Genomic DNA, 15,886 nt, shown 5'->3' on the forward strand with positions numbered 1-15,886 from the left:
TGAATTCCCTTCAAAGACATCCTTTTCAGGCATTTGTCTATGGTAGATTCGATCTCTAGTGAACATACTAAAAGATCAAAATGAGAAAGAAGTTTTTCTTGACATCTTAACCGCGCTCGTTTTATGAATGAAAAATGTTATCAATGGTACTCTTATGAAAATAGCCCGAGAGCAATCCTATTTTGAGATATTTTTCTATTGTAAACATGAGTGCCAATTTAATCAAATTTGAACATTTTTCGTAAAATTGTTGAAAAACATGGGTCGTCACTTTGTTTTTTTAATCTAATGTTTCAAATACCCTAGTAGGATTTTAACGAATCCCTAACATCCCAACCCCATCGCTAACAAATATTATCCGTTTTGCTCGTTACGTATCGTCATTAGTTTCACGGTTTTTAAAATGCATTTGTTAAAAAGAAGTTTTCACACTCTTATGAGAAATGATTTGTTTTCCTCTTCCAACGATGTGAGATCTTACAATCTACCCACTTAGACGGTTACAAACTATGTACCTCTATTTCAATAGTACAAATATAACCCAACCTCTCTAGAAAGCTCCAATGAATTAGACGATGTACATACATGTAAACATGGCATGGAGCCCCCAAAAAGTTAGAGCTGGTCCAAGTCTCCAAGAAAGGAGGCTCGAATTTGTGATTAAAATATGATATTCGTCTTTAAGAGGCATATTATATGATGTTGACATTTAAGAGGCATAGTTGGAATGTTCATAAAAGTTTCTTTCTCAATTTAGTCTCTTACTATATTCCCTAGAGATTATTCTAAAACTAAAATTAGGATTAAAATAATCCTTAGTCAGTGTAAGTGACCTTATAATTCAAACTCAAAACCTAAGCTATGGAGAATATTTTTTTGACAATTTGATGCCATTTTTGGGCCACTAGAGGGGTGTTAGACGAACACGACTCTCCACAATGGTATGATATTGTCCACTTTGAGCATAAACTCTCATGGCTTTGCTTTGGGCTTTCCCAAAAGGCCCCATCCCAATGAAGAGTGTATTCTTAGATTATAAACCCATGATCATTCCCTAAATTAACCGATGTGGGACTTTCATCATCCAACAAGGGATACCATTAGCGACTTTTTTCGTTTTTTAATCGAGTGCCATTAGGTAATTCAGAAAAACATCTTTCTCATTTTTGTCACATACTATAATCACTATTATAATCACTAGAGATTGCACTAACACTAAATTTAGGAAATAAGTATGAATAGTTATTCAAATAAACACAAAGTCAAATCACCAAACTTATAATTTAACATTATTCCAAAGTCTATAAAGCTCAATTGATCGTTAACAGAAATTAGGTAAAATATACCAAAATATACCAACCATTCTTTTAAAGATGAACAGCAATTAAAAACTTATAACCCATTTGAAAAAGCCATTTGTGTCCGTTTGTAGGGAAGATACTAGCGTCATTAATACCAACGGATGTGTCAAAAATATATGAATGTCGATGAACACTTTTGTAAATACACAAAATTTAAAATTTTATTTGAAATTTTATAGATCATCCCATGGAGCACTTTATAAACCTTGCCCTCTTGGTATTCTTCCACATTCTGCCCTCTCTCTCTCTTTATCTCCCAAAATAGAGCTTGGAAATGCTTAGAGTTGATGCAATGATGCCTACTAATGATTTTTTCATCTGGGTTCCACTGCTTTTCCTGCGTTCTTCTCTAGTGCTTCTTAAAACCATAAGAAAACAGGCAAAACCCAACAACAAGCTTCTTCCTCCAACTCCTCCAAAGCTTCCTTTGTTGGGTCATTTGCACCTCATTGGCTCCCTCCCCCATCGCTCTCTCTCTCTCTGCTTTCAAAAAAATATGGCTCCGTCATGCTCCTCCAACTCAAATAAAATATGGCTAATTACTTCATTTTTATCTATATTTCTTATCAATAAATTAAATTCTCTTATGGGTAGACTTCTTTGTCTCCGTGTAATGGACATCTCTATCATCAACTCAAAATGGAGATGACAAAACCTCATATTGCCACAACGTCGACTTATCCTCGAGACATTTCTCCCATCATTTCAACTTGTGCTACTAAATACCTTCCAGTATCTTTCAATTGCAGCCACTGCTCATTGATATCGAGTATTCCTTCTCCATGAGTTGCCCCAAAAAAGTATATCGGTATGTGTTAATGATACTAACTTCTTACTTAAGTTTTGAATGATAGTGAATTTGCCACGTCAGTTTTTTTTTTTTGGGTCTTTTTAAGTATATCAAGTTTAAAAATGGAGAGGAAAAGCTTTGAAATCTGATAGCACTAAAAGTCACTTAGATTTCCAAAATTTTTGGATTTTAGTTATATATATATAATCTGACCTTGTAAGTTGGTGAGTAAAATAGTAGCAGTTTTAATCTCATCTTGTATTCTGTTCTCTCTTATAAATATTTTTTTCCTAATATTTTGTTGCTTTATAGAACTTAATTTATTGATTAAAAAAAATATAGATAGAAATAGGATAATTAGTTATAAGATAACATTGTCCTCTAATAAGTAATAATTTGAAGTTTTGTCTTTTATAATCGATATTGCTTCTTATAAACCTCTCCGAAAAGAACTCTTCTGGGTTAGTCTAAGATTGTGGATCTCGTCCCATGGCCCACACATTGATGTGAAGATGAGCCTTGGAGTCAATATCTTAACCATTAAGCTTAAAAGGGGAGATGGTTTCTCTTGGAAATAGAAGAGGGGTTGGTCGATGCAATGATGCAATCTCAAAACCTCTTCCACTACCAGCTTTAGATATTCAAGCTTTTCTAGGTCCATCTCTTTCACTTAATCTTCTTTTATACAATTTCTGAGCTTGTCTTGGATCTTCTTCATCATCCTAACCAGCTCTGTCGTGGCTCAAACATTAGTTCTTGCTCCTGTTTCTACTTCAGCTAGCAATGGGCTTAGGATGTTACAAATAGTATCATAATCAAGTTACCGGACGAAGTGAGACACTGGTTAGAGTAGGGTTAGATCGTCTCCATAAAATACATGTTTTAAAATTTTAACCGGAATCCTAAAAGGGAAAGCCAAAGATAACAATATCTGCTAGCAGTAGACTTGAGTTGTTACACAAAGTAAGTTCCATATTGTTAATTTAAGAATGACCCTAAAATTTTACTCATTTCATATCATCCAATAAAGCACAAATTTGTAAAGTCAAGACGTTTCCAGCAAATATCAAGATCGTTTAAGGCGGTAACTAATTAACTCTTCTATGCTCAATTTGGAATTTGTGGAAGGCTAACCCTTCGATTTTGTTGAACATTGTTGGGAGGGAGTCTAAGTTGGCTAATTAAGGAGAATCGTGTGTTTATAAATAAGAATTCATCTCATTATGAGACTTTTTTGGGAGGTTGAGTCTAGTGACTAACCAAACTCCACAACCTTATTTTATCCTGCCCCTTTGGTGCGGATCATGGCCTTACCACTTGGTCCTCCAAGAAAGTTCCATTATGTGTGCTTTATATATAAAACATTTATATCCATAACAACAAAATATATTGAAAAAGAAAAATGATTGCAATCTCTACTCACAATCACCCTACACATAAATACTAGTCATCACAAAGCTAACAGCTTTTCAATTTCAGGTTAAAATATCGGTTTAGTCTTCCCGAACTTTAAGTTCATTTATTTAGTCTACAAACTTTTTTAAAAGTGTTTAAGAAACCTCTAAACTTTTAATTTTATGTGATAAAGCTCGTTGTACGTCCAAAATGACTAGATTATTAAACTTTGATTAATAAATTAAGGTAATATTCAAAATTTCTAAAAATTAAATGGCGGGTTAAAAAATTGATAAATCAAATAAACATAAATTCACCTGTAATTTAACCTTAATTCTAATATCTATAAACACCAACAATATATTTTTCATAAATCTCAATTGCTCAAGAACTTTTGAACACCCTACATGGAGCTCTCTGTATAAACCTTACCCTCTTGGTGTTCTTCCACATTCAGCCCTTTCTCTATCTTTATCTCTCTGAGTAGAGCTTTGAAATGCTTAGCATAATAATCTCTTTATCTGGGTTCCTCTGCTTTTCCTCTGTTCTTCTCTGTTGCTTCTTAAATCCATAAGAAAACAGGCAAAACCCAACAACAAGCTTCTTCCTCCAACCCCTCCCAAGCTTCCTTTGTTGGGCCATTTGCACCTCCTTGGCTCCCTCCCTCATCGCTCTCTCTCTCAGCTTTCAAAAAAATATGGCCCCGTCATGCTTCTCCAACTGGGCTCTGTCCCAACCATCGTAGTCTCCTCTGCCGCTGCTGCAAGAGAGTTGTTCAAATTTCACGACCTTGCTTCTTGCGGCCGACCTCCCTTACACGCCAACGGACGACTTTCGTACAACTATCTTGACATGAGTCTCGCTCCATACGGTGAGCACTGAAGGAACGTCCGAAAGATTTGTATGCTTGAGCTCTTCACTGCTCGGCGGGTTCAATCTTTTAAGGATATTAGAGAAGAGGAAGTGGGGCGCCTCCTAAACTCCATTTCCCAATTTTCTTCTTCTTCATCTCCAATTGATCTGAGTGACAAATTGTACTCTCTCACTGCAAATATAACAACGCGAGTTGCTTTTGGGAGCATCTTCAGCGGAGGAAAATTAGATGATGAACACTTTCAACATGTTATGCATAGTGCATTAGTAGCAATTGGAAGCTTCTCGATGACCGATTTCTTTCCTACTTTCGGTTGGATAATTGATCGGTTGAATGGTGTTCATGGGAGGCTGGAGAAGAGCTTTGCTGAAATGGATGCCTTTTTTCAACATGTAGTCGTATCAACTTCAAGAAGTGCTACAAGTCACCAAAGATTGCGTTAAAGCACTCATCATGTTAACCTAAAATTAGAGATTGTTCATTGGGTATTTTGTTTAAACAAGGCAAAGGGGCGATTATTTCAGTCTCCATCACTACCCACTTTATATAACATTAAATTTATTAAAATGTTTTACTTTTTAATATTTTTTAAAACTAGAAACTATCCATTTTTGAAATATATATGGTATATGGAAAAAGAATTTTATCGATGAAGATTGAAACAGAAAGTAGGAACGGAGATGAAGGTCTCGTCCTATAGACATCTCTACTTAAACTTCTTTTGAAAATATAGTTGACCCATAAACCCGAATAATGATATAACTATAGGTCACTTATTTTTTCTATATGTTTTATTTTCTTCTTCTTTGGATGTATGGGCTTCTAGGATATTTTTTTAGCCGGAGTAGAAATTGGAGCAGGCACCATTGTTTGGGCCAGGACAGAGCTTGTTAGGAATCCAAGGGTGATGAAGAAGCTCCAAGACGAGATCAGAAGCTACATAAAAGAATGTTTAGTGAAAGAGATTGAACTAGAAAAGCTTGAGTATCTAAAAATGGTAGGGAAAGAGGTTCTGAGGTTGCATCCACCCGTCCCACTTTTACTTCCAAGAGAAACCATCTCCCCTTTTAAGCTCAACGGTTACGATATCGACCCCAAGTCTCATCTTCACATTAACGTGTAGGCCATTGGACGAGACCCACAATCCTGGACGGACCCAGAAAATTCTTTTCTGAGAGGTTTATAGAAAGCAATGTCGATTACAAAGGACAAAACTTCGAGTTTATACCTTTGAGAGGCGGCGGAAGAATTTGTCCTCGGATGAATATGGCAACCCTTACTGTGTAGTTGGCACTAGCTAACCTGTTGCTGTGCTTTGATTGGAAACTGCCAGAAGGAATGAAGAAAGAAGATGTAGATATGGAAGAGGATGATGGCCTTACCGTTACCAAGAAATCACTCCTTAAGCTTATTCCACTTATTTCAACTAATTTTTAGTTTATAGTTTTTTGTTATCCAATAGAATTAAGGTACTCAAATAAAAGAATAATTATCTCACTTTTATCCATTTTTTTTATATGTAAATTAAGTTCTAAAGTTCTATAAAGCGAAAAGATGACAGAAAAAGAATACTTAGAGGAGACAATAGAATACAAGATGAGATCAAAGCTGCAAAGGCTTCGTTATTATTTTACTCGCCCAAGCGATTATATTATAATTAAAATTCAAAAATTTGGAAATACTAGTGACTTTTAGTTTATCATTGAGAGCTTTCCCTTCCCATACTTTAACTTGATATATTTAGAGACCAAATAAATATAGTGCAACAAAACAAAACAATCCAGTGGTATCTCAAATTCATTGTCATTTAAGGCAAGGCTTGTGCTACATAGATATGTTCTTGCAAATTTCCATTAAGGAATACTAACTTGACGTCAGGTTAATAAACAGGTCATTACAATTGTGTTGCTAATACTGGAATAGTTCTTACCGTTTCAAAGTGAGCTTTTGTCACAACACGAGCTTTATGATTTGTATGTGGTCGCTTGTGGATGTATATATTAAAATGATGTAAAATTCACAAGAATAAGGGCAAGTATACACTATCACAAGTAGCAAGTAATAAGTAAATTATCGATTCCACATAGAATCTATCTTTTCAGTTAATTTTATTACTAAAAGTTAAAGTGAGTTTTTGGGTAACATTCAAATGGGTGTGGGAGATTTTGACTGATTAAACAAAACTAAAGCAAAGTGGGACGGCTGGGACTGCGGTGGAGTAACAGAAAATGATGAGAAAATAGACTATAATGAGAAAGGTTCGGCAAAGAGAGATTAAATAGATAAGTTGTTGAGCTTAGTAGTAGATTTTAATTCATTTTAATAGATTCCCAAGACCACTTGCGAAGTCATGCATGGAGATTATTTTCATAATCGTTTGTAATTTCTATTGACAAGGCGGTAGGAGAAGAATTATTCCTAACTCTTCTATTACCCTTCAAATCTCCTCGCAATGGAACTAAAGTATTAAAGAGGATTCATTGCTTCCTCTCTTTTCTCGAATAAGAGAACAACTATGTATGTAAAGTAGCTAATTAAACACACATGTAAATCATTAACAACAACTCTTTAATAAACTAAGATCATACCGTCAACATACTTAAACTATATGAAACTCTCTCGTCTCCCCTATAAAGTTTAGCTCTCCATACAAGTTAATTAAACAAAGGAATCTGCATCTCAATCATGTAAAATTGATAGAATGAGAAAAGAGAATAAGGAAATAGAGAGTTATCACAGTTTGTTGCCGTCGTCAATGGAAGTTCCCTTCCCTTGAGCTCTCACGTCCACCTCTTTGTCCTAATTAATCCTTGTTGGTCTCCTTTTCCTTCTGCTGTCAACAGCAACTGGATTAGGATTTTCTTCTTCTCTGGTTTCATTGCAAATCACAGCAGTGAAGGTTGCTGCTGTCTAATTCGATTTTTCTCCAAAAGTGTGGCTCCCTCTCTTTGTAGGTATCCTTTTCCTTTTATAAGGGTTGTTTCTTCTCATTTAGGGTTGAGAAAAGATAAAATCGTCTACGTAGGATGTCTCCAATTTGGTAGTCAATGACACACGTAGACTGCTCATGTGGATTAAAATTTTCAAGTCATCCCCAAAATGTTTGCATTCCGAATTGCTTCCGCATCAAAGACAACAATTTATTTCCAAATGCAAGCAGTGTTGTTTCCAAATTTGCTACAACATCAGGGTTTAGCATGAATGTTCTGTAGTTTTACCAAATAACTCAATTAAGTTCGATTTATGCAAATTAAACTTCTTTTCATATTAAATCACAGTTACTATTTCATGTATACTAATTAAAATAAATGTGACAATTAATGAGAAAATAGTGAGTATGAGTACAAAATTAACTATAAAAATATTTGATATAACCGTACTTTTGGAGAGCTATCGGTATGCTTCCATCTGTTGCAAATTTTTACTTGAACACCCATCTCAAGTTAATTGCATTTTTTTTTTTTCCATTTAGTAAATCAATCATCTCCCCTATTTCATTCTTTTTAATTGTCTCGATCTCTTCTACTATTGTTCTTTGTTACTTTTCTTTTTTCAACGGATTCTTCTTAACTTAAAGAGTCTGAAACGATGCGTATATGTCAGCTAAATATTTATACTTCCTTGATCATGTCTCATACGAAGATGATTAAAAAAAAAAGTTGTTGTTTAGTGATACTGAAGTTGAGAATTTATCAATGCATAAGCAACACAGTCGAAGACTCGGAAATGACTTACAAATAATTTCCTTCCATGTCATGCTTCATAAGGAGATCGATTCATTACAGGCTTTGTTGGTGAAAGATTTAAGAGATAGACAGATGTTGCGATAGTGTCGGTCCAAAATTGGTTTGAAAGTCTCCTTACATGTAACATACTTTTTTTCATTTCCACCACTGTTCGAATTTTGATTCACTGATTCCATTTTGTTCTAAGAGTATAAGGTTGGATGCCCTATTCTTCCCAAAATAAATTGAATTCTTTATAATATAAACTCGTCACCTCTATGTATGCAAAGTACTTTAATGTGACAGTCACTTTGATTCTCTGTCATAGCTTTCAAATTCTAGAAATTCTCAAAAGTTTTTGACTAACGTTCTATGAAATAAAGCAACTCATATGACTACGGTCATTAATAAATAGTAAAAAAAATAAACACTCCCACCCAAAAATTTAGTTTGCATTGGCCCCACATATATCATCATGAATTACTTCTAAATAATTTTAAACTATTTTCGCTTATTAGTTTGATTGTCATAATTGCATCATTCACATAAACTAATTGTATCAATATTTGGTAACCAGAAAACCATACCTTTATCATTGATTAATTTCAAGTCTTTCATATGAAGATGCCCATATCTCAAATGTCATAGCGTCGAGTTATCTTTTGATCTAGCAGTAAGAGCAAAATTCCCCACATTAAAAACGTCCAATGGAAACATCTTATTTGAAGTCGTGAGAATTAGAATTTTTAAGCCTCATTTCTTATTCGTCATGATACAAGTGTTGTCATTAAATAGAACAAAATATCCTCCAATCATCAATTGTTCAACACTCAATAGATTGTACCTTAAATTAGAACAGAAAATTCTCGGATCATCAATTGTTCAACACTCAATAGATTGTACCTTTACTCTGACACAAATCAAACATTATCCAATAATTTTACTTTGTCAGGATTGGTTTCAACTTTCACTGTGTTTCTCCCTTCAACTTGAATCTTTATTTTATTGCCAAGTTGTATTTAATTTTTTGTGTCTCATAAAGCTCTTGGAATAAAGATTTGGTTTCTATCACATGGTTCGAGCATCAGCTATCAACAAACCATAAATTTCTTTGTTTTAGGTTAGTATCAATACAAGCTATAAAAAGTCTTTTTTTTTTCATTTTTTTGCTACAAAATTTATTTATTTATTGATCTTTATACCAGAAATCAACTTTTATGTATGCTCATATCCTTTGCAATGGTAACATAAAATGTTATTCCTCATGTTACCTTGCTCGTTGAACTGCCTTTGTATATTATTTCTCCAATTACCCATGTTACCACAATCATGGTCGCCACGAAATCCTCCTCTTCTACTATCTCTATTTGTGGAATAAACATTTTTCTATGGGTTGTGTTTCTATTCATGGCTGGTGGTTCTCCTTCGGTTAAAATATATATTTTTTTCATTCCTTTACGATGATTTATTGATTCTTGACTCATAAGCTTGAAGGGAGCCTATTACTTCATCAACAAAAACTACTAATAGATCCTTAGCTCTACTGATAACCACCCCATGGTGAAACTTGGGAGTTAAACTTATCAATACCTTTGTAACAATGACTCCTCTGAAATTTGTTCAGGCACACATTTGGCTTACTTATCCCACGCTTTTGGTGTGATCATGACCTTACCATTTGGTCCCGAAAAAGTTCCATCAAAAACATAGTGGGGCTACTTATATATAAAAAGTCTATATCAATAAAACTACCTAAGATATTGAAAAAGACAAATGATTGTGGTCCATGTGGTGGAAATGGAAAATAGCTCAATCACCCTACACACAAATATTAGCCATAACTCTTTGGCTGAAGTTTGTTTGTTTGATCTATAAATTTTAAGGATGAACAACAATTAAAAGCTTATAACCCATTTGAAATAGCCATTTTTGTCCGTTTGTCTTGTCTTCTCTTCTCTGGGAAGATACTCTCATCAATAATGCGAATGGATGTGTCAAAATTTTATGAATGTTGATGAACACTTTTGTAAATACACAATATTTTAACACTTTATAAACCTCATCCTCTTGGTGTTCTTCCCCATTCAGCCTTTTCTCTATCTTTTCTCTCTCTGACTAGAGATTGGAAATGCTTAGCGTTGATAGAATGATGTCTAATAATCTCTTTATCTGGGTTCCTCTGCTTTTCCTCTGTTCTTCTCTGTTGCTTCTTAAATCCATAAGAAAACAGGCAAAACCCAACAACAAGCTTCTTCCTCCAACCCCTCCCAAGCTTCCTTTGTTGGGCCATTTTCACCTCATTGGCTCCCTCCCCCATCGCTCTCTCTCTCAGCTTTCAAAAAAATATGGCCCCGTCATGCTCCTCCAACTCGGCTCTGTCCCAACCATCGTTATTTCCTCTGCCGCCGCTGCAAGAGAGTTGTTCAAATTTCACGACCTTGCTTCTTGCAGCCGTCCTTGCTCAACAGGTAGTGGAAGACTTTCGTACAGCTATGTTGACATGAGTTTTGCTCCATACGGTGAACACTGGAGGAACGTTCGAAAGATTTGTATGTTTGAGCTCTTCAATGCTTCGAGGGTTCAGTCGTTTCAGTATATTAGAGAAGAAGAGGTGGGTCTGTTATTGAACTCAATCTCTCAACATTCAAATCTTGTTGATCTGAGTGAGAAATCTTACTCTCTCACAGAAAATATAATAACCCGGATGGCTTTTGGGAAGAACTTCAGAGGGGGTGAGCTAGATAATCACAATTTTCACCATGTTGTTCGAAGAGCCATAGTATCACTCGGATATTTCTCCGCGACTGACTACTTTCCCAGAGTGGGTTGGATTGTTGATTGGCTTACTGGCGTTCATGGAAGGTTGGAAAAGAGCTTTTTTGAGTTGGATGCCTTTTTCCAACATGTAATTGATGACCGCATCAACTTCCAGGCAACTTCTCAGAAAAAAGACAATATTATCGACGTTCTGTTGAAATCAGAAAAAGATGGATTGCAACTCAGTGGAGATTGCATCAAGGCACTTACAATGGTAACCTCAACTTATGAATACCTCCCATTGTAACTCATATATTTAACTTTTTTTGTTCATGGTTGTATATGTTTTAGAATATATTTCTAGGTGGAGTTGAAACGGGAGCAGGGGTCATTGTTTGGGCTATGACAGAGCTGGTTAGGAATCCAAGGGTGATGAAAAAGCTACAATATGAAATCAGAAACTGCATCAAAGAGGATGAAGTGAAGGAGAGTCAACTCGAAAAGCTTGAATATCTAAAAATGGTTGTGAAAGAGGTTTTGAGGCTGCATCCTCCCATCCCACTTCTTCCGAGAGAAACCATGTCCCATTTCAAGCTAAACGATTATGATATTGATCCCAAATGTCATCTGTATGTCAATGTTTGGGCGATTGGGAGAGACGTGAATTCCTGGAGTGACGCAGAAAAATTCTTGCCAGAGAGATTCATAGGGAGTGATATCAATTATATAGGACAACATTTTGAGTTATTACCATTTGGAGCTGGTCGGAGAAGATGTCCGGGGATGAATATGGGGATCCTTGCGGTGGAGCTCACACTAGCTAATCTGTTGCTTTGTTTTGATTGGAAATTACCGGATGGAATGAAAGAAGAAGATTTGGACATGGAAGAGAATGGTGGTCTAACCATCCCCAAGAGGTCACCTCTCAAACTTATTCCAATTCGCCACTTAAGAGTGTAGCTCAGTTCTTGGTAAGTTTATGTTTGCAAGTACCATGGTGTTACTCTATAAAGGAAGGTGAACATAGATTCAACACTCAATCAGCAGATCGGTCACTATTCCTCTTTTTCAGGAAATGATTTAAGTGAAATTATTCATGTTTTATGCTTCGTATTTATGTATGTATTTAAGTCATGCTACATCAGGCTGAAAGGAGTATGTAAAATTGTAAACTCTGCGCTCTAGATATGGATGGATGTTATCACCCCGTTGAGCATGTATGTTTATTTTGCATCAATTATGCATACTCATATTATTTTCCATGACCCATTATTATGATAGTTAAAGTGACAAGTAACTAAGTTTAGACTTAATCTTTCCCAGTGAGCCTAACAGATCACTACAACAAATGATGCACCTTAGAAGTATTCTTAAGCTACTAGTTGGGTGAACAATGTCTTAGCTTCGTGGGGGACCAAGGGTTCCTGATTAGTACCTACTTCTTCTAGCCGTTTCGCATGGAAAACGTGAGACCCACGTCATACAACCCATTAGCTGCATGGGATAAGGGAGGGGTCGCGCCCCCAATGAGGGAGACTATCATGGACCTAAAAGGTACTCAGCACACCCCTAAGTAAGGTACCATAGTCTTAGATAACCATGCATGAGGTAGCACCTCGTAGAGAGACACCAGCCATTCACAACTTGGACTAAGGAACTCTTAGGGTTTAAATAAAAGGACGGAGAACTAAAATAGCCCCAAGGGGATAAAACCAGAACCAAACGTCCTAAAGCCCATGAGAAGCCGTGAGAATCTATTAAGCCTAAACTGTGATGAGAGCCTACAAGTAGGTGGCTTACTGAGTAAATTTTATACTCATCCTTGTTTTCCTATCTTTTGTAAGTGTTTACAGGCTGCCAGTCGAGGTGGAGGAGCGTTCAAGAGCTGTGCAGTCACAGAGGGGGTCGTTCCAAAGCGTCAGTCTGTTTTCGGTCGTTTTGAAGTCTTTTGTATTCCCTTTTATATTTGTATCCCCTCTGTAATATTTGAAACAAAATTTCTTTTTCTTTTGTTTTAATTTTATTGGACTTTTATCTTTTGTTTTACCTCTCTTTTAATTTCTTTTTAATGGTTTTTGCTTTCGTCTTTTTAATCACCCTACGAATTTTCGAGGCTTCGAAAATCAGGTCGTGACACAAGTTCTTGCGACTTTCTAAACATTGGTGCGGCAAGAAAGCAATTTGTACGGCTAGAGTTTTATATATAAATTTTCGAGACTTTCTTCCAATTTAAAGTAGGCTTCTCTAACGAAATGAGATAAGTACTCCTGCCCATAGATTTCTTTCTCTCCCTTTGCTACAAGTAGTTAAGATAAAAATAAAAAGATGCTTTGCTCATTCAACTCAACTTCAACTTGTTTCGTTGTCTTGAAACTTTTCTTCTCTTTGTTCTTGTACAGGACATTTTCATCAAAAATCACATCACAATGTCTCAAGATTCTCTTGTTCTTCACATCCCAAAACTTGTACTCGAACATATATTAGAAGCCTATGAGGTAGCACTTCACAGGCTCAACATCAAGCTTGTCACTCTTCTTTGGATCAACACGAACGAATAGACGCAATGCAGCCAAAAGTTCTCAACTAAGAGTACTTGAGTTCTTTTCTTGTCCATACCTCTTCTAAAAACTTGAACCCCAAGGGCATTGACGGCCATTTGTTGATCAAGTAAATTGTTGTATTTATAGCATTGACTCAGAATGTCTTTGGCAATCCATAATGAATCTCATACTTTTTGTCCGCTCATTCATGTTCTGTTCAGCCTTTTAGCAACACAATTTTGTCTTGCTTTACTGGGAACTGTCCTCATTAATCTAATTCCTTCAGCGGCACAAAATGCTTTGAATTCTGACTTGTCATACTCCCCTCCGTTGTTAGACCCCAGACATTTGATCTTCAAGTTTGTCTGATTTTCAACTTCAACTTTCCACTTCTTGAAGATGGCAAACACATCTGACTTGTGTTTCAAGAAATAAATCAATACTTTCCTGCTGAAATCATCGATGAAGGTGACGTAAAATTTTGATCACATCTGACTTGTGTTTCAGGAAATAAATCAACACCTTTTTGTTGAAATCATCGATGAATGTAGAACTTTGATCCGCCAAGTGATAGAACTAGAGATGGTCCCCAAACGTCTGTGTACCATTTCCAACTTCACTTTCTTCAATTCTCTTGCAGTCTTTGTGAAGCTAACTCGTTTCTGTTTGTTCATAACGCAGTTCTCACAAGGATCATGATCTTCCACGAACTCTTCTCTAACTCTGTTGCATAACTTGTGTTGTCCAACTGACTAATAGAGATCAGGTTCTTCTTGAGACCAGTAATATATCTGACATCCTTTAATGTCCACTGATTTCCTGCCGGAGTTTTTATGCAGACATCCTTTTTTTTTTTAATCTCCAAATCTTTGTTGTCGGCAAGATACACCACGAAATTTCCAAACTTGAAATTCCGAAACAACTCTTTATTTGGAGACCTGAGTCCAAAATCATTATAGCATCTTCAATATCTTTTGCTGAGGATTATAGCATCTTCAAGATATACCTGAGTCCAAAATCCAGAATTCAATCGGACTGTCCACGCTGAGGATTAGAGCATCTTCAATATCTTTTGCTGAATTTATAAAATCATTATCTCCAGATTTGTGATTCTGTTTCCTCTTTGGCTTTGTACAGTCTATCCAAAAGTGACCTTTTCTCCACAACTGAGGTCACTCCACAACTCCAACACGCTGGTCTATTTGGCGATTTTTCTCGATTCTTTGATTTTGATCACCATTTGGTTGGGCCCTTCGATTTACTTCTTCCCCTATTGTCAACACTAAGAGCATTACCAAATGAATTCTCAATTTCTCGTTTGCGAATACTTTCGCTGAGAACTACACCTCGAATTTCATCAAACTTCAGTTTATCAGATCCTCGAGAACCGCTGATTGTAGCAACAACAGTATCTCATAACTCGGATAAAGAAGACATCAAAATCAATGTTTTAATTTCATCCTCAAAATTAATTTCCACCGAACTTAGTTGACTTACAATCATATTAAATTCATTTGTATGATCAGCAACAATCCACCTTCGAACATTTGTAGACTAAACAATCTCTGCATCAAATACACCTTGTTTATAGTCTACGGTTTTTCGTATATATTCGACAACACCTTCAACAGATATGACGTTCTCCTTGATGATGTTTAACGCCACATTTCTGGATAGCGTCAATCAAATCAGCCCTAAGGTCTGCCGATCCTTGAGCTTCCATTGCTCCATGGTCATGGTATCCGACTTCACCCCGTTCATAAAGATCTTTCTAGTACGGATAATCTTTAATATGCATCTTCCAGAAACCAAAATCGGATCCATTGAACTTCTCAATTGCAATCTTTGAACTTTCCATCTTCACATATCGTGGTGAATTTCACCTAGCTCTAATACTAGTTGCTAGGATCGCACAACAACACACACTCGATCTAGATGAACACAAAGAGTAGGAGAGAGAAAATCAAGAACTCTGGCTAAATGATTTGTATTTATGTACAGTAAGAGAGAATACAAAGAATACATAAAGTTATTTTAAAAGTTTCATATAGAATACACAAAGTTGTTTTAAAAGTTTCATATAGAATATAGAAAGTTATTTTAAAAGTTTCATACATGTACCATAAGAGAGAATACATGTACAGTAAGAGAGAATACAAAGATCCAGAAAGTTATTTTAAAAGCTCTGCCTAAAGGAATATATATACATATAGTTCGATTTACTATTTATAATTTTACCAAATATAACTATTACTATATATAACTATATATAGATATAGCTTTTTACTATACATATTTATGACAATTTACTTTACAATTTACATTATTTGTCATTTACCATATTACATTATATATCATTTACCATATATAGCTTTATTGGGTATAAGCGTTGACTAAGCAATAAATAAACATCAACCTCCATAACCTAACAGAAAGACCCAACA

At 35.6% G+C, this 15,886-nt stretch overlaps 1 protein-coding gene across 2 annotated transcripts; it reads left to right on the top strand.

Moving 5' to 3' along the window:
- Nucleotides 1–1,425: 1,425 nt before the first annotated feature.
- On the top strand, nt 1,426–12,167 carry LOC111492661 (cytochrome P450 71B37-like). 2 transcript variants are annotated; one of them, XM_023142060.1, is made up of 4 exons: nt 1,426–1,683; nt 10,319–11,176; nt 11,254–11,887; nt 11,929–12,167. In XM_023142060.1, the coding sequence occupies exons 1-3, from the start codon at nt 1,636–1,638 to the stop codon at nt 11,860–11,862; spliced, it is 1,515 nt and encodes a 504-aa protein (XP_022997828.1). In that variant the 5' UTR covers nt 1,426–1,635; the 3' UTR covers nt 11,863–11,887; nt 11,929–12,167. The 2 variants fall into 2 exon arrangements, with proteins under 2 accessions (XP_022997828.1, XP_022997821.1); XM_023142053.1 differs by having other exon boundaries at nt 1,427–1,683; nt 11,254–12,167.
- The last annotated feature ends 3,719 nt before the right edge of the window (nt 12,168–15,886 follow it).

Source organism: Cucurbita maxima, unplaced genomic scaffold, assembly GCF_002738345.1.
Source record: "Cucurbita maxima cultivar Rimu unplaced genomic scaffold, Cmax_1.0 Cma_Scf00001, whole genome shotgun sequence".
In the NCBI taxonomy this organism is placed as follows: domain Eukaryota; kingdom Viridiplantae; phylum Streptophyta; class Magnoliopsida; order Cucurbitales; family Cucurbitaceae; genus Cucurbita; species Cucurbita maxima.